The sequence below is a fragment of the Aphelocoma coerulescens genome, chromosome 2 (assembly GCF_041296385.1).
Source record: "Aphelocoma coerulescens isolate FSJ_1873_10779 chromosome 2, UR_Acoe_1.0, whole genome shotgun sequence".
NCBI lineage: Eukaryota > Metazoa > Chordata > Aves > Passeriformes > Corvidae > Aphelocoma > Aphelocoma coerulescens.
In genome coordinates this window covers 133,974,146-133,993,748 of record NC_091015.1, presented here as the reverse complement: position 1 = coordinate 133,993,748, position 19,603 = coordinate 133,974,146, and the positions used below count along the sequence as shown (strand labels likewise).

Genomic DNA, 19,603 nt, shown 5'->3' with positions numbered 1-19,603 from the left:
TCTTGTCCCTCCAAAGAGTCAGCAGCACCTCCCAGTTTGGGATCATCAGCAAATGTGCTAATGGTGGATTCAACTCCTGCCTGCAGGTTATTGGTAAATGTATTGAACAGAACTGGCCCTAGAACTGACCCCTGGGGAACACCACTGGTGACCAGTTGCCAGCCACATGTAGCCCCATTCACTGCAACCCTTTGAGCTCTGCCCTTCAGCCAGTTCTTCACCCAGCACAGCCTGCAGCCACTCATCCCACAGCTGGACAAGTTGTCCTGAAGGATGCTATGAGGGACAGTATCAAAAGCCTTACTAAAATCCAGAAAAAACACATCCATCACCTTTTCTTCATCCACTGGGTGGGTGCCCTTACCATAGAAGGATATCAAGTTAGTTAAATAGGACTTTCCTTTTGTGAACCCATGTTTTGTCAATCTCTGAAATAGGAATATTTGATTTCTTAAAATGGACCATTCTTTTATACATAGTATTACACTAATGGTAACTAAATTAGAATGTTGTATTTTGTTCTTTGATTACAATTTTTATTCTTTGCTTTTCTGTTTGCCTGCCATTAGTTAGACCTTTTTTTAATTTATGTGTTAAATAATTTTGATTTGATTTAAAGGAAATGTTACCAAGTAGGAACAATTTTATGCAAGTCAAGTATGCTTTCCATCTAGAATACCAGAATAATGTAGATTTGCATAATTTGACTGAAAATGTACAAAAAGCAGTAATTTTCGTACTAATATGTGACCTAGGCAGAAGTTGTTGCCTTCATTGCGAAAAAGGTCCGTAAAAGTTTTAGGGTGCAGAACTTCTTGTTTAAAGAAGCATCAGTTATTTTGTGGTTTTATGTGTAAATAAATAATGAAAAATTAAATTTATTGATGTATGACTGTGACCTTCTATTTCCTCAGCCATTATGTACGTAATGGGAGCACTTGGACCTGCAGCTGGATACTTATTAGGAGGACTTCTTATTGGTTTCTATGTTGATCCTAGGACAACTGTGTATATTGACCAGAGCGATCCCCGATTCATTGGAAACTGGTAAGGATCAAGCATTTTTCAAAACTATTCTCTCAGTTGCTGCTGGGGAATTAAGACAAGTTGGAAGATTTATCCGTTGAGGACTTGTTTAAGGTTGTAGGAGGCAGAGGAAGATGATGTTTCTGTTGATTACTACACACTAGCCTCTGACAGAGGAAGAGTTTGCCACAGGAGTGCACAGGAACAGTCCATGGAAAACCCCCAACTTTTGGCTGTTCCAGGACTGTCCCTGACCACAGTGGGCACTCACTGACAGTGCTCAGTACAGGGATGGCAGGGCAGGATACTGGTATTGCTGGAGGCCATGGAGGATCCTGCTGCCCAGAACCAACCCCTTCCTACTGGAAGGTGGATTAATCTCTTCCTTGGTTTTCCAGAGGAGGCAGCATGAAACACGGAACTCTGTTACCCAGATGAGAAACAGTAGACTTCACTGATCTTATTTCAGGTGAAGGAAATAGGATGGGTCAGAATATGCCCTTTCCAATCTTTGTTTCTCAGGGTGATGGCTTCTGTTTAGGCAGCAGATGCTGTAAACCAACACATTATTCTCTAGTAAGGAGTAGGCTTGCAGCAGCACTGAGATGTAGCAGCTGTAATTGTTAGCTGATGTCTTCAGGCAGCCTTTGAGATGTGGCCTCCTTGGAAATTTCTCTTTGAGGAAGTAGGTCTTGAGGAGGCTTTAACTGCCCTTTCTCAGATAAATCATAAATCAGCCTTGAAGTTTTCATGCAAGCCCAGAAAAAACGTGAAGTTCATTATGCCAGGAAGAGACCTTTACTTTGTAGGTGTAAGGTGCAGTGTCAGTTCTCATGCCCTGGGTTAGTGTTTGTCACTGTGGTATCTGTTTCTGTTTATTTTGCAGTGATCTTTCCTGACAGTTTGATATGAAAAAATTGTCTCTTTGGAGTCTTCTTAAACCTTTTTTAAGATTTAGTCTTGCTTTATTTGTCTTACTTAGTCCAAGAGCATTGCTGCACAGGACTGTTTTGTTGAATTTTCAGCGAGAAAAGGCAAAGCTGAGTGCTGAGTGTGGCCTTGGGGTTAAAAGCTCTGTGCTGATTTATCTACTGACTTATCTCACTGAAGAGATCTGTTACATGGGCGTGCAGCAATGTCCAAATTTGGACTATTTAGGATAAAAGATTTGAAATCAAAGCAAAGTATTACACATTCTTGGTAAAATTCCTACTTTTCATGTGTTTCTAATTACTTGTCAGAACTGGTAATCAGAATCTGATCAGTACTTTTTGACAGAAATTGCGGACAGGCCCATAAATATATTTTTTAATTGAAATCAGTGGGGCTGTATAAATGTGGGATAAATTTTTGACTTTATTTATAACACAACCACTGATATAACTGAGTGTTAGCTCCAGCAAAATAGCCAAAGCAGCAAAGTCAGTAAAAGTCATTCAAAGTTTTCTTTTTCTATCATGTTGATTAAATCTGTAGGGTCTGGCTTTCCCTGAAGGGTATTCCAGGTCTTCTTATTTCTCTTTCATTTTTGGATATGTCAGTTCTTTCTCTCTTAAATTTCGAAAGAGTATCAACTGCTATCAGATCTCTGATAATTTGTTGCACAATCTGTGGTGGCCTCTCATAAAAGTTTAGTGGCGTTCATAACATTTGTGTCTAATTCTCTTTTCTCTTTCTGAGGCTATGTCTACCCATTAAAAGCAAGACTCCCATGGTGTGAGGGTTAAACCTTTGCCCCTTGCTACTCACTGACTGCCTGGTTGCAGAGAATTCATGAAGTGTAGACTTTCATTCCACTGAAATGTGTTTTCTGGGACTGTGACATTTTCTCCTTGCAGGGAAGTGCTGCGTAGTCAAGTTTATTTTTATTTATGCAATCTAACAATTTGAAATGTAAGAGTAGCCCAACACTTACTTCAGCTGACACACTTCAAAAGTATGGTTCAATTGAGATAACTTAATGGGAAGTCATATATGAGATTTCTGAGTCTTGTTTCCTTTGCAGTGAATTAGTGTCTTTGATTCCTGTCTTTTCTTTATTATAGCTGTAAGATTCCTAATGGGACCCAATTTAACAGTTTCCATTGTTAAAGGAGGCAATGCTTACAGACAAAATAGGGAGTATAGCAACTATGATATATGGCTAAAATAAAAATAGTAATTTTTTTTTTCCTTAAGCTGTTCCTTTCTAGGAGGTATATTGCAGGACATGTAATTTGGTTTATCTCCCATGCAACACGGTGAAAAAAAATGGTTATTTTTCAGGGTTATTTCTGATCTGATTATTCCTTGAGTTTCACAGGACTTGGATTTCTGCCTCCTGGGTTTTGCACACCTGGGCTTTCTGTAGGTGCTCTGGGCTAAATTGCAAGCCAGCTGTCTATGCCAGCCCATCAAATGTTTGAAACTGTTTTTTATTCAAATGTGGTAACTGTAGGGATATCTGTTAGAAATCATTCATCATGTTGTTGTCTTTGAGAACTGTTAATGTGCTATATAGGGATCTCATTAGCTGTGAAGTAGCCCCTGGCGGTCTGTCAGGTGCTTTGAATCAAATTTTCTTCTGCTGACACTTTTCTGAGTATTTTCCTAGTTCAGAATCTGTTTAATACTTGGATCTTCCTATATAGTCTTTCATCAACATTCCACTCAAGAAGTTTAAAGGAATTCCTTCAGCATTGTCTGGTCCTTCCTTAGCTTTAATTGCTTTATTTGAGGTCCTAGGGTTTGTGCGGATGCCTTTGAGGTATTCTGCATATTTTCTTTGACTTTAGAAGACAGAAAATCCAGGGCTTTTTAAATTAATATAGCTCCTGTTCTGACCTCTCAATTTCCCATTGTAGGTGTCCTTGTTATTTTTGATACTGTCTTTTGTCTGTTTTCCAATTCTTTGATATTTCTCCAGGAAGTTGTGAAGTGTAGATGGTGAGATAATTGCATCCAGGGCTGCATTCGTGACATCTCCAGCATTTGGTATGCTGTCATAATGGTCCCTTTGGATTTGAATTTCATCTCATGCTCCATTACAGGCCCTGTCTCCTTTGCTGCTTCCTCCTGAGGGGGTGGTTGCAGATTTCTGCGTATTATTGCCACAGACTGTTTCTTTGATCAGAGCCTTTGCAGCTTCTGCCTTTGAGATCCTGCTACATTTTTATACAGACTCCGGATTTATTCCGTCTGACAGTGCTGACTAATCCTCCTAAAAGTCTGCTTTCTAATCCATGTATGTTATCAGCTAAAATGAATGGAGGATTTTCTGTTTACATAATATCAAAATTAGTCAAAACTTTCAGTCACTTATATTTGCCTTGCAAAAGCTTCCTGTAAGCTTCTAATAAAAATTGTGTTACACATGGGTGTTTATTTATTGTTTCCCTGTGTGTAATCACTTACCCTACAAAGCACTGGATATGAATTTGTCTTCACTGAAAAATAAAGTTTGCAATATCTTTGCTTTACAAATATGAGGCCAAATGCTTTTTGTTTCTTGTGCAAGTAATACTGTCTACTCAGAATTTAAAATGTTTAAAGTTTGAACAAATATATAATTAATAGTGTAAGGGTTGTACAAAAATATGTAAAAATTGTTCTCGTTTTGGGTTTGCATGGCAAGGTTTTGGTAGCGGGAAGGCTATAGGGGTGGCTTCTGTGAGAAGCTGCCAGAAGCTTCCCCTCTGCCTAAGTGAGCCAATGTCAGCCGGCTCCAAGAGGAGGCTGGCCAAGATTGAGACCATGAGTGGTGGTGGTAGCACCTTTGGGATAACATGTTTAGGAAGGGGGGGAAAAAAAAGACAGGTGCAACACCAGCAGCAGTCAGAAGAGAGTGGAATGAGAATATGCGATAGAAACAGCTCTGCAGACCCCCACGTCACTGAAGGAGGAGGAGGAGGAAGAGGTGGAGGAGGAGGTGGAGGTGTTCCAGGTGCCAGAGCAGAGAGATTCCCCTGCAGCTAGTAGGAGCCTTTCGTTACATTTTCTCTCCCTGTCCTGTCAAGGATGGGGAGTGATAAGAGTGGCTTTGGTGGGCATCTGGCATCCAGCCAGGGTCAACGCACCGTGATTCTGGAAATTTGATTTCAAATGAGAAAGCTTTCATTGTTGTGGTTGGATATTATAGTAATGTGATTGACTTCACTGGAACTTCCAAGCACTAGGGTAGATTTGTGGGGTGGGTTGGCTTTGTCTGGCTGCTGGGTGCCCACCAAGCTGTTGTCTCACTCACCTTCCTCAGCAGAACAGGGAGAAAATATGATGAAAAGCTCATAGATTGAGATAAGGACAGGGAAAATCCTCACTAATTTCTGTCATGGGCCAAGCAGACTTGACTTAGGGAAATTAATTTATCACCAATTAATAACAGAGTAGGATAGAAAGAATTAAAAAGAAATCTACAAGCACTTCCTGCCTGCTCCATCCATCTCCCAAAGCTCAGCTTCGCTCCTGACTCTTCTACATCCTCTGCTGGAGTGGTATAGGGAGTTGTGGAAAGGGGGTTGTGGTCAGTTCATGACACCTTGTCTCTGTTGCTCCTTCTCTGCTTCAGTCAGTCAGTCTTTTACTAACTGCTCCAGCATGGGTCCTTTCCATGGGGTGCAGTCCTCCAGGAACAGAAAGCTCCAGCGTGCAGCATCCCCCATGGGTGACATGTCCTGCCCAAAAACCTGCTCGTGTGGGAGCTTTTCTCCACAGGCCTGCTTGAGACTGCTCCAGCGTGGACTCTCCACAGGCTGGAAGTGGATACCATGGTCTTGTTCTGTGCCTGCAGGTGAATCTCTGTGCCTGGAGACCCTTCTCCTGTTTTTCTCTCACCTTGGGTCTGCAGGGCTGTTTCTTCCATATTTTCTCATTCCCTTCACACAGTTGCTGTGCAGTGTTTTTTCCCTGTCTTAAATAAGTGAACACTAAAGTGCCACAAGCATTCTGATGGGCTCAGCATTGAGTAGTGGTGGATCTGTTTTAAAACTGGCTGGAGTTGTCTCTGTCCAGCATGGGACAGCTCACAGTATCTTCTCACAGAAGCAGCCATGCAGTCCCCACTGTGCTACCAAAACCTTGCCATGTAAACCTGGTACAGTGAACTGAGTCTGTAGTGAAAACTGCACTTCCAGTATGTAAGAAGAACTCTGTGGGTGGATGTCCTTCTTTATGGAACCAGTTATGTGAGGTTGCGTTTCCCTTAGTCTTTCACTGCTAGAACTCGGAGGAGAAATTACGTTCTATGACACTCTATCAGTGTTCTGGCTGCTGACTCTAGTTAACTCTTGAGTGCTTTCTAGTACAGCCCTTTTGCCCATCTGTGGTGCCATGGTGAAGTCCATGAAGCTTTTTGGCTGCAGGGAGGACAATTGTATGCCTGCAGCTGAGGATTTGTGTATATCCCACACATTGTCCCTTCTGTGGGTATGTCCCAGGTCATTCCCTGAGAGCCAAGGGATCATTTTAGGGTTTTTTTTTTATCCCAAATTTAAAATACAGAGAGAGAGAGAAGGAAATTCTTTGTCAAAGCCATTTCAGGTTGAGGTCACAACCCAGTCGTTTTTTGGGCATAAATCCTGGCATGAATTGTAGCACATCAGTTGTTTACAGTCAGGCTTTGGGAGCTCTTCAATTGTGAAGGGAGAACTGGACAGCCAGGGCAGTGAGAGGTAGGCACTGGAAAGCAGAACATATTTAGCTCTGGTGTTTCTATCAGGACATTTTATTTTCTCATGCCATGGGTAATTTTTCTGTGTTCTCCAGAGAAATACTGTATTGCTTTACTGGGAATTATCCATGAAATGCTAAGTCGAAGTGAGTATCTACTTCTCAGCACTTGGTACTGAATAATTACCAAAACTGAAAATTTGTGGGAACTTAAAGCTGACACTATTTAATAAAATATGGTGGGTTCTGGATAAATACCTTTCAGTAAATAAGCCAACAGAAACATCTTCTGATTAAGGAATTTAGTGCAGTGAAGGCTGTCTCCCACTCCAATTCTTTACTCTTAGTGTCAGTTTTTCATATTTTGCAAATGTCTCTTTCCAGCCAGTGCAGCCTCTAATAGTCACTTTGATTTTTGATTTCATGTAATGTGTTTGCTTTTATTTCCGTTCCTGTTTTCCTGGCATTAGGTGGAGTGGATTTCTCCTTTGTGCCATTGCAATGCTCCTTGTGATATTTCCCATGTTTACCTTTCCGAAAAAGCTCCCTCCTCGACATAAAAAAAAGAAAAAAAAGATGAAGTCTGATGATGTTTCAAGTGATGATGACGTGATGAAAGAGAAAACAAGTAGCAAAACAGAAACAGACAGTTCAGTTTCTGCCTCTATGGGATTTGGAGAGAATGTTAAAGGTAAAGTTTGTTTTTAATTTTTAAGTGCTTTAAATTTTGTATGTAGGGTCATCTAGGATTGTATGAGTGTAACTGAAGGCAGTTTAGACATCCTGTATTTGCTATTATGTTTTGCTATTGAGATTTTAATAGATGGTCATCCTTTAAAATGACAGAATGCAGCAATGATTGTGGGACATCCATTTTCTTCAATTGTCGATGGGTTTGTGTACCTCTAACAAACAGGTAGGACCTGTAGCTGTAGGACCCCTATTACCACATGTATTTATGCACCTTAGAGTTTGTAATTGTCACACTTGCTTTATAAGCTGAATTTCATGGAATAAAGTGCTCTTCTACAATGTAAGTGAACCAAATAGGAGGAATTCTGGTATGTGAGTTCAATTACATTCATGCATTTGGGTAAGTTCATAGAGAAAGATCACTTGTTTCATATTCCTTTCCTGTCTGTTTTGTACTGCAAGCTATTTTCTGAAGGCTGAGACAAATAAAACCTGTGCTAATTTTGGAAGAAGAAGAGATCAAAAGATTGACAAGTAGTAGAGATTTTTATTTTAATCAAGGAGTAACCATTAATGTAAAATCTAACAGTAAGTAATAATCATTGACAAATTGCCTGGGGAAGAAAGGCAGTGTTGCTACAAATTGATTAATGTGAAGCATATACAATTTAAATGGACAGTACAGACTTAACAATATAAAATTGAATAATACAGGACAAGAGTGAATGTGCCTTAATGCCATTGTGTTGTCAGTGCTGTTGTGTCCTCCTTGGATTCTATGATGCAAATGCTGGTTTGTGCCATTTCGTGGTAACCTGATAAATGCAGTGGGACTGGGAGAAACTGGAGCATCAGATGTAATCTGAACTCAAAACTTTTGTTTGTTGAAGCAGACATTAGTGTTACTTTTTACTTGGATATTGGTCCAGGCTATAATGATTGGCATACTTTTTAATGACACATTTATGATCACGCTTTATGCTGAGTAGACAAGGCTTAGCAAAACCAGCTGTTTTTAGACTAAATCCAGTGTAATTTTAAGTTATGTTTGCAACCTACATATTGATTTGCTCTGCATTACATTTGCACTGGTTTTTTCAGGGTATCTAAAGTTTTACTGTTATTTTCTACAGAAGTAAAGAAAAAGAGGATACCGGAACTTTCTTGGGGTCATTTTATTAGCTCACAAATCAACTTCTTGATCAAGGTACAAAGCAAGCACAGAGCAAGCAAAGTGAACCTCAAATATCAGATCTTTCAGACCCTTTGTTGGCAAAGTAGTTGAAATGGTGGGGGAGAAGCAAGAAAAGCATGTTCCTTCCTCCTTTGAAGACTCTTTATTCTCCATATTTGTGAGTCCCAATGCATAATATTTTCTTGTCAATCCATACAACTGGTTGTGGGTTTTATTTGCCTTCAAACCTACTGGCTTCTGATTAGTGGAAGTAGTTCAGAGTTAACTCCTGTCAAGATTTTCTCAGTAACAGGGAATTGGGTGAGTCTAGTCTTTGCTGGGCTCCTTCCTAATCATTGCAGGCAATGTCACAGTAGAGGGACTGCTTCACCGTTAGACGTGCCTGGTAAAGATACAGGTATACTGACAAACTGCATCTGGGGGAGTTTGCTGATGGTGGTTGTCGTGGTTTGAAAGACAGGTGTCTGCTAAGGAAGGCAGGAGCCTCCCTTGGAATGGCAGATGCAACCCCCCTTCCCTCCGAGTTATTATAATTTTGAAATCTAGGAGCTTTTAGGCGAAGATGTGGGAAATAGGAATAGCAGTTCTTTACTATTATATATCTATATGTGTATAACAAGTCAAACAAACAGCAATAACTATGGCAGTAACAGCAAACAATCCCAAACCCAGTCCCGGCCTTCTCGGCTGTCGGGCCCTTTCCCCTCGGGTGCAGTTCCGCTCGCAGCCGGCAGGGGCGCTGGCGGCTCCCGGTGAGCAGGGCAGGTGCGATGGTTCCCCCGCGGCTGCAGGGGGCGCTCCGGAGCGAGCTCGGGGAGCACGCGGCACCGGTGCCCTGGGATCCCGGGAAGGGATGGGACAAAGGCTTCACAAACCCCTGGGCAGCCGATCCCGGTGTCCAGCCGGACCCTCGGGAACAGCAGGCTGGAATGGCAGGGAGGAGCACAAATCCCGGGTGGCAGATGAGATGTATCCAAACAGGGAACCCCCCGGAGGTCTGGGCAGGCAGAGCCAGCACGGCTACAACGCAGCGAAGGCTCGAAGCAACGGTGGGGGCAGGGTGGCCATGGCGGGGCAGGGAAGGCGGGCTTGGGATCCCAGGGTTTCTCTGGCAGAAGGAAAAGCAGCCGAAGAGAGCAGCCTCCCTCTCAGTCCAAACGCTGGGGCCCGACTGACTGCACACCCAGGTGAAACAAAAGAGTAGCCAGATGCACCCCACCCCCAATGGCTAGGTCTTTGTTTTTCTTAAGTACCCAGCAATTTGTCCCCCTAGCAACACGTATGGGGAAAATTCCTTTAACAGAAAAAAAAAAAAACAAACAAAAAAGACCAGGAGAGCTCCTAAAACCCCAACAGTGGTTCTCTGTTTTGATACATAATTTCACCTTCCAGGCCACTTTGTCCCTGCAGGCACAGCAGATGCAGAAAAAAGTATTTGCTTGGGAGAATGTTTCCTTGGACTTTTTTTTTCAGAAAGAAAAACTTCTGTATGTCTCATTTTGGCAAGTGTTTCTTTGGTATGTATCTATCTAAAAGTATACCATACATTCTATAAAGTTCTATATTAATATATTAATGGAGCTACCAAGTTAGAGCTTTTACTATACAAAACTTTTAAGTTTCTCTAGGGAAGAAACTTCACCATGTGGAACAGTGAAAAGAAACATGCCAAAAAGATAGCAAGTGAGTTGAGATAAGCAGAAAAAAGTAGTTTGGTATAAGCTGATAATAGCTTTCCCATTCGGTGTCATTTACCCTAGCTAGGAAGGCCTGCAGCAGGAATGCACTATCATTTAATTATTTTTCAAGTTTAAGTGGGCTTTATGGAATAAGATCATGCCTCAAGCTTCTCAGCTGAGGTAATTTTGTTTATAATGGGAAGGAAAAAAGGATCATATGTGTCTAAGTCATTTAGCATTGCTTCTTCTGAGATGCAGTGAACATTTTATACTTCCCATTGAATTTCAGAGCTTCATCTTTTTATAGCACTGTGGGCAGAACCTCCACTTAGACAGGAGACTGATGATTTAGTAGGTCATATGTCATAGGTTAGCAAGCTGAGTCTCGGAAGTGATGTCCGTGCCAAGGGGTGCTTACAGCTTCCCCCCCCACCATGACCTATCAGCTGGCCAGTTTGAATATGGACAATTCTTTAAGCCACTTAAAGTTGTGACCGCCTCTGTGATCCACACTTAAGAATGGACAAACTCCCCCCCAGCTCTCTCTCGTTTCCGGCGCTGGGACAGGTGGCTGCAGGCCCCGTGCAGGGGCCAGCGGGCCTGGCCAGGCCCTGCTTGGGCCAGGCCCTGCTCGGGCCAGGCCAGGCCGGGCCACGGCTCCAGGATGACCCCCCCAGCAGGGCTGTGGGCAGCCAGAGCGGCTCAGAACCCCCTCCCCGCCTCCACTTCAGCCAAGATTTCAGCAAAGCGGCACCGCTGTCCGGCAGAGGTCAGGTGACCAACAGCGATAAGCCACAGAGCTGCAAGGCTGAGGTGAGATTAACGCTTTTATTGCTGTGAAGAGCTGAAAACCTGAGGGAAGAGAGAGAGGAGATGCTTAAAGCTGAAATTCTGTTGTGAAGCTATGATATATCAGAGTATCCCATTGTAATTTCATGAAGATATGGGGGGTGGAGTGTTCAGCTCATGAGCAAAAGCCCCTGCGCTGAGAAAGGCAGATGCTGACGCATCTGTAATTTCATGAGAAGTTTGGACAGGGAGAGATGGACCAGATGAGGACTTTTGCTCCAAACGGGAAAGGAGAAAACCTCAATTCCTAGAGATGCTCCCAGAGACAGTCCTAACGATGAAGATGAGGAGGACCCTTTGCTCCCAGGGAAGGAGAAGGGCCTCTGTTTTTGTTTCTGAACGGCTCAACCTTAAAATTGTACCCCAAAAACCTTCAAGAGTGGACCCTCGAAAGCAGTTGCGGGAAAAGCTGCAAGTTGGGGGAAGGGACTCACATGCGAGCAGAGAGACTCCTCTTCCTAAACGGACTGAACAAAGTTATTTGGAAGTGGGCGGCTGGCTCGTTGTGATAATGTTTTCATAGCACGAGCAAGCAGAGACTTCTCTTTCTAAATGGACTGAACAAGGTTATTATGGAAGTGGTAAACAGACTGAACATCTTAAGGGTTGTCTTTTTACATTGTCAGTGGGAGACGGGAGGAAGGTGGGGGGAGGAAGAGAGTTCTGAAGGTATGGTATTTTTTTTTTTTCCCCCTCTTTTAGGTCTGTTAATAAACTTCTTTATATTCTTTCAAGTTTGGTGCCTGCTTTGCGTTTCTCCTAATTCTTATCTCACAGAAGATAAGCAGTAATGAGTATTTTGGGCCAAACCACTACACTAAATTGGTGTTTCCGCCCGGTTACGAGCCGAACCCGCTACATCATATCTTCTGTTCTGTACTAATAAATATCAATGATGTCATAGTCTGCCATGATAGAGGTCAGTGCCATCAAATCTCTGAAATCCATGCAGCTTTGGTAAGGAAAGTAACTATTTTGTTCTTCCAGTATGATGTCATCTTACCTGGGAAGCCTAGCAAAATGATTTTTGTGTTGTTGTAACTTGTCCTAATTTCCTAATTAATTCTCTAGGCTAATGAAAAGGTATCAAAAAGTCATAATGAGAGTCTTTTTTTCTGCACTGACTGCCAGTATAGGCTGAAGAAATAAACCAAAACTGGCTCCATCTTCAAGTAGCCTCAAACTTCAGTGACCTGAGCTTTATTTTGGCCCATGGCAGAGCTGAGATCGGATAAAAATACAGATACAGATACAACTTTGCTTTTTCACATATTTCAAGTTGCTAGGGCTTGGAATTCAGTCTTTTCTTACTTATGTTTCAAGTAGAAAATGTGGTTTGAAGAATGCTTCTGAGTCAGGTATCAAACATATTAAATAAAACAGTAAGTAGGTCACAGGAGGAAGAAAATTTAATGTAGTTTATTGGGAAAAATAGAGGTAGTGTGGATTACATGAGCTAGAGGAGCTTTATAATGAAGAAATCATGGTTCAATCCCATATGTGCAGATACTACATGAATCTGAGCAGATAAAACTACTGTTCTCATTTATTATACCCTTAGGGTTTTGTACCATGGAAAGTGTATCTGCGGTCCCTTTCATTTACTACTATAAATGAAACTTAATGTGCAATTGAATAAAGGAGCAGTGTAAAGAAAGCAAATGTATATATTTCTTAAAATAGGCTGATCTAATCTGAATTAAATAATTAATTAATTACATGTATTTTGTAGCCTTTGGGGTTTTTTTGTTTTGTCCCTATGTACAGCCCTTTCCTAAATGTAGAATATTCCCGTTTGCCTTTTCACATCTACCAGCTGTCGTCTGCCTTTCTCAGTGAGTTCCTGTGAAGAGACAGGATAATAATGATTGTCAGAGTATCAGCAGACATAAAAGAAACTCCTGAGGGGCTCATGGTTGCAGGATAAGCCCACTGAGGTGCTTTGCCAAGGATCTGGATTGGAGTTTCTGTGCTACCTGAAGATTGGTTGACAGAGATCAGAAGAGGAAGGGGAGGCAGTGGACTGTGTGTGTGGGGCGTGTGGTGGGCACTGTAAATGTCAGAGGGTTCAGCAGCCCACAGGCTGGAGATCCTCCAGTGCCACTGACCTTGAGCAAGGCTCCCCTCTCGTCCTTTCTTAGGCCGTCCTGAAGAGCTCAAAATAGAAAAGATTGCATAGCTTAATGCAGTGATGAGCAGTGCTAACTGGAGCCTCGAGGACCTGCTCTAAATCAAATTAAAATAACTAATATTCATATATCAAACTGGTTCTGAACCCCTTCACTCTTGATGGGATATTAGGGGCTGTTCAACGATGCAGCCACCACCCAGGTGCTTAAGGCATGTCCTGAGAGTTGAATGAGGTTGTTTAAATGGTGTGTGAGTAGACAATGAAGTGGTGAAATACTATTCTAGAGATTAGTGATTAGCTCCATGCAGGATATATTTGAAGTAGTTGTGTGTCACTTTGCTAGTTTCCATTCTGATAAACAAACCAGAAATTCTGGCTCAAATCCTGGCTCTGCTTTGTACTGCACAAAAGTGGAATCTGCTCCTGAGAACCTCGGTGTGGAACCAGCCTTCTCCAAAGCTGCAGGCTTGGGTAGTGCTGTCCAGACTGGGAGCACTAGCAGAAGGGAGGTCTTGTAGCTAATATCTGCCTCACCCTTACAAGGGACTTTTCTGATGGACTGCAAAAGGACAGGGCTGTAGACTGGGATGATTTATTCCCCTGATTGTATTCATTGCATTGCCTTGGGCTGGGTGTGCAGAAACAGGGATAAAAGAAACTATATTAAATGTTGAAAAAAGGAGGTGAAGTCAGAATTATATGCATTTTTATTGAAATTCTGTTTACAGTGCTTTAAAAGTTGTGCTTAGAGAAATATTTATGAATACTTGTATTACCTGCAGATTTTTCATGTGCTTTTCCCTTACCATATATCAAGCAGTGGTCCAGCACATGAGTGAAAGAAAAATGAATACTGACCAGAGAAAAAATACTGTCAAAGATCATGAAAGGAAGAAAATTGCCAGTAGACTAGCAAACCAGTCCAGCAAGGCAAGTTTCAGTTTACTCTTAGTTATATATTAGGTTATTCGGAAAAAAACCCTCCAAAAACCGAGGCTTTTTAAGATTTAAATTACTGCACAGAAATAGAAACATGTTTGCAGCCGTGCTAAAAGATTGTTTTAGTTCTAGGAGTGTGATCAATAGAGGTTTATTAGTTTAGATGACAGAATGAGGGAAATTGCAAGTTCCTGTAGGTTTGTTTCTGATGCATGTTTGCAAAAACATGCAATGTCTTTTGAAGATGTCTTTCCTAAAAATCAAACCTGACAGGTTTAATAATGGCCTTGAAATGAAAGCCTAGGCCTATGGCTAGCCACGCAAAAGGAGTTTGACATAGAAATGTTTTAAAAGCATGATTGATTATGTAGTATAAAGGATCCCTAAAGTTTTTAACATTCTTGCTTTTTACTACAATTACTGTGGTTGAAAGATAATGAGTTATTTAATAGTACCTTTTTATTATACATTTTTAAATTCAGAAGTTAGTGTAGATGCTGTCACACAGGATTTGATGGTGATCATGGGAGGAAATCAGGGAAAGCCTAACTTTGTGTGTTTTTATTTCCAAGATTCTTACTATATAGCAACTTTCCCTTGTATGCCAGACAATTGCTGTTTATAAACCATGAAGAGTTGCAACTCTCAAGTGCTCCAGGTGGCGTGTATTAGTGCGGCACACAGAAATAAACTCACTATTTCATGCCAAAATTCACAGTAATCAGCAAAGCTGTTCTCTGAAGAACCCTCCACATGGGTGTAAGGGAACTTATGCTTTTTCCAAGACACTACATTTTATCTACTTAACAGCAGAAATCCCATTTCAAAATACTAATTAGTTTTGAAACGAGTAGTGACCTTTAGCCTGAGTGCTCAGATGAGATGTAAGTAGGAGTCAGCAGAAGTACAGCTCTAGATATAAACACCAGAGCAAAATGTTCATTAGCTCTGCAGTTCTTTGCCAAATTAATTCTTTAAATTCTTTTTAGGACTGAAAATTCTAAAGCAGACGTTTCCCTGAAGCTCAGTTTTACCAGGAGGGGCTAAACTTTACCAGGTATTATGATGTCTGGACCAGACTCCTTAAAATAATGGATTTAGCAAAGATCTTGAGTTCAGCTCTTGGCCAAGAACTACCAGTTCATTTCTACAAAGAGTACTCAGTTCATCATCCTAATAAAATTATCTTTCTCTCTGTGATAATACCTTATTTTCTCTCACATTTTCAACCCAGATGAGCAGCTGCCTCTAAGTAGCTCAGTTCCCAGCAGGACCAATCCTCCTTTCTGCTTCCTGAGTCCTTTCTCACAGCAGCATCAGCATGGTCATAACTGCTTGGTCCTGTTGCTCCCTTTTTTTTTTTAAAGCTGTAGGTGGTAAAAAACATTAAGATTCAAATATATGAGTGCTTCTTAATATGGTTTATTCATTAGTTATTTCCACCAAATTTTGTATTTAACATTTAATATGTTTCTTCATAGAGGTAGCAGAAGAGCATTTGACTACATTAAAATTATAAACCCAGTACCATCATGAATTCAGTGTAAATTTTGACAACTGGCATAAGCTAAGACTAGATGCAGTCAGACAACTTAAGTGCTAATTTGCAGCTTGATGAGTTTTGACATGACAAATGAAATTCTGTTTGCTTTTATACAGATAACCTACTGGAGTCAGTGGAGAAAGTGATACAGATTTTTGTCTTGACAACTTTCAACATCAATACAATTCTCACTCAGTTGTTCTTGTTCAACATGTATTTCTAATGGGTGCTCTTGTCATTGAATTCAACTGGCTTTGATTCAAGCACTATTCCATTTCTGTACTGAGTGAAAAGCAAATGAAAAAATCTGAACTGTAGTAGGTTAGATATAACACTTAAAAAAAATTGATCTTGGGTAAAAAAAAAGCCCCAAGGAAAAGAAGATGTGTTTAAAGTCACAGCATCTAATCTGAAAAAAATTAAGTGCTGAATAGGGTGATGATAATTTGACATCACTTCAGGACTAAATTAGAAGTATGTAAGTGTTTAATTTAACTACAGTGCTGAATTTCATGGGGGTTTGGTATTTGATTTGAGAATAACTGCAACATCTAGGAATACTTTTTCAATTTAAGTTAATGACATATTCTCATTTTTAATTGATTGCTTTATCCCTTCTGAGAACATTGAGTTGTATGTAATGTATGTTGAGATTCCTTGATATCATTGATGTAATTTTTCATTATGCTTTGTCTGCATCATTGTAAATGCTTTTAAATCACGTAGAAAAATGTTTAACTAAAAATATTTTGGTTCCCCTTTCAAATTAGAGTATTATTACCCCAGCTTTCCAAGCATGGTCCTCGAAGCAGAGAGTAACAGGGGGAGTATATGATCTTTTTTCCTCTTATGGAGTGCAAAACTCAGTACTGTCAATTCAGTGGTGTGATATGTGTTACCTCACAGAAAATCTCAAAATAAGATATCAGAATAACTCCAAAATCAGTACATCTTTCTGCCGTTTTTCTTCCTGTTATGGTGTTACTATGTAAGCCCTGTTTCTTCTGATAGTTTTTTAATACACACCTCAGTTGTGTTTGTGCCAAGTGGGACCGTGGCCCTGAGCGAGGCAGTGAGATGGGGTCAGAGTAGAGAGCAGGGGCTGTAATCCCAAGTATGCACTCTCCCTTCTGCCTAGCAAACATACCAGCTGCTAGCAAGCCATTATTGCCAGTCTGTCTCAAAGAAAATCAATTGGTTCTGTTTCAGTTTGCTTTTGTTTCTCGCTCATTCTTTATAACATTCGTTTGTCATTTTTGTCATTTTATAGAGCTTCCAAGAGCAGCTGTCAGGATCTTAAGCAACATGACATTCCTTTTTGTGAGTTTGTCATACACAGCGGAGAGTGCCATTGTCACAGCTTTTATTACCTTCATTCCCAAGTTCATCGAGTCACAGTTTGGCATCCCAGCTTCCAATGCCAGCATCTACACTGGTAAGGCATTGCCACATAGTGTTACCTTGCAATGGTTGGCTTTGGCTAATGGAATGAGTCAATGTAGGAGTGAACCAAAAATGTGTTTGTTCGAACAGGTGATTGGATCCAGCTTTCTGCATTTGGTTAGATATTCAGACTATTTTTTGATGTTTGTTATACGTATTTTGTAAAATGTGAACCCATTTATATTGTTAAAGGGCTGGGGTTTTTTTTGCATAAGCCTAGCCAGACGTTTTCTCATTTGTTGATGGTCTCCAAGGGGGAAAAAACCCAACAAAAACAATCTAGAAAAAACAGAGACATTACTGCAATTTATGTGCTTTAAAAGATCTCTTAAAACTGTTATTTTCTGTGAATTTTAATTCCTCTTTGATCTTTAAAATATCTTTATCTTTTTTTCCCTCAGTGACAAGTTGTTTATCTGTCCCATCCTTCAGTTATCTCTCTCCTCCAGGGTCCTGTTTTTTTCCTTATTTACTTAGTAACATTGAGACAGCAATCTAGTCTAGGCACAACTCCCCAAATTCTCTCCTACCTGTCATTTCAGGAGACCCCTATTCTGTAGGTGTGGTGCTTCCGCTGCTGTGCCGGTGTACATCCACATCCAACTTTTAATAGCACTACAGACCACAAAATTTTAAGCTTTACACTGCTCTGTGACTGGAAGAGATGGGAACTTTGCTACTAAAAGAGGCCAGAATATTGTGCAAAACTGGGGCCTGTGTCATGCAGATGAGTTTCCTCCTCTTCTAGCTGCACCAAAGACATTTGTCTTTATAAGCATCTTTTTAAATTGTCCATAGTGCTTTTCAAATAGAATGGCTGCTAATTGCTAGGCAGGTTAGTTCTTTGCTCCCTCATACTTCCAGATACTGTGCCCAAGGAGCGATGGACTGGAGTGAGTTGTGAGGACACAGGTGTGGTATGGGGTGAAGCTGCGCAGGGACATCCGTCAAAAAAAAGACAAAAAGTGGCAGAAGGAAGAAGGAAGGCACACAAACCTCACATAGGAAGAATTTGTCGCTTGCAGTGGCTGGAAGAAATGCAAGGAATTTCTAGAGTGTGGAGGGGAAAAGTCAGAGAAGCACCATGTGGTGCTTTCTGTTTGAGTGTTTCTGGGATGAGATTTTCTTCAGGGCATGAAATCCCTGTGTTCTGCATATAAGGAGGAAACACTGACTCACGGGCCCATGATGCTCTCTGAAGCTCAGGGTAGCTACACACACAGGAGTTCTGCTGTAATGAGTGTTGATGGGATGGCTACACCATAGCTTGCTTCATTCTCAGGATAAACCAGAAACATTCTTGTCAGAAAAAGCACCCAACAGCCAGTACATTAAAAGAGCTAAAACTGGAAAACTGGTGTGAGCTTGCCCAGAGTGTGAAGATATTAACATCTGTTGTTTCCTCTCTTATAAATTACTTGATAAAGACTATTATAATGAACTAGAAGAAGAAGATGAAATGTATCAGGCTGGATGTGCAACATAGACAAGTGAGCACTGCTTCTACAATCCCAACTCTTAAACTTAGCATTGAAGTAAACAGTTGTTAATTGTATAAATATTTTTTATGGGAAGGATGGGAAAGGGAAACTTGGAAATTCTGTGTTAGATTGCTACTGGCTAATACAGTAAAAGACATGACAAGTTCACAGATTTTCTGGTTAGTAAAAGGAGAATTTACACGTTACTTACATTGTACATCTATGCTTAATACATACATTGCTAGCTGAGTACAGACACTTCCTGAATCTCTTCAGATAAAGATTTTACTGGTAATTTTTTGTCTCCTAAGCAGCAATTTTTAAATTAAGTCTCAATTTCTTTCTGTTTTAAAACAGCCCTGGCATTAATCATCATCAAAAAACACTGTGTGCCAAACTTCATGTCTTGAACTTGTGCAGCTTCTACATTTAGTTTCTGCTCTTGGGAGAAACACTGGTTTTGATTCTGTGAAGACTTACTGTTCAGAATCTTCGCCATGTAATGACATTTTGTTCTATAATGTCGTTGGTGGTTAATTAAGGTGCCACCTATTTTTCCCTCTTGTTCTTGCTTCCACAATCTCAACATTTTGATAAATATATTGTCCCTTTCACCTTCAGACATATTAGCAGAGAATGAGTATGCTTTGCAGTAATGTTAAAGGTATTTGCAAGTGATAGTCTTACTGGCTTCTTTAAAAGACCAGCATCTTTAACAATTTAGATTATAAAGTTTAGCTTCTCAGTAGATGCAGCTGCCAAAAGTAGTTCAAATTCCATGTTATTGTGGAATGCGTTTTTATTTGCAAAGCCCTTATTTAAAGACCTTCTCACATGTCAGTGAGAAGCAAAAAACAAGGGAAGAGAAGTGCAAGACATTTGCTGACTTGCCACCACCTCAGGACCTGAAAAGTGAGGACAGCCTGTTGAGGTGTTGCTGAACTTTGTAACTGCAGCAGCAGAGCTGCAGAAATTTCATAG

General features: G+C 40.8%; 1 protein-coding gene across 1 annotated transcript in view; it reads left to right on the top strand.

The window, feature by feature from the left end:
- SLCO5A1 (solute carrier organic anion transporter family member 5A1) overlaps nt 1-19,603 on the top strand; it is a 72,654-nt gene that overhangs the window by 32,601 nt on the left and 20,450 nt on the right. Inside the window, exons 2-4 of the mRNA XM_069004915.1 lie at nt 915-1,047; nt 7,140-7,360; nt 16,969-17,133. Coding sequence (XP_068861016.1) covers nt 915-1,047; nt 7,140-7,360; nt 16,969-17,133 — 519 coding nt within the window. The remainder of the gene's footprint in view (nt 1-914; nt 1,048-7,139; nt 7,361-16,968; nt 17,134-19,603) is intronic.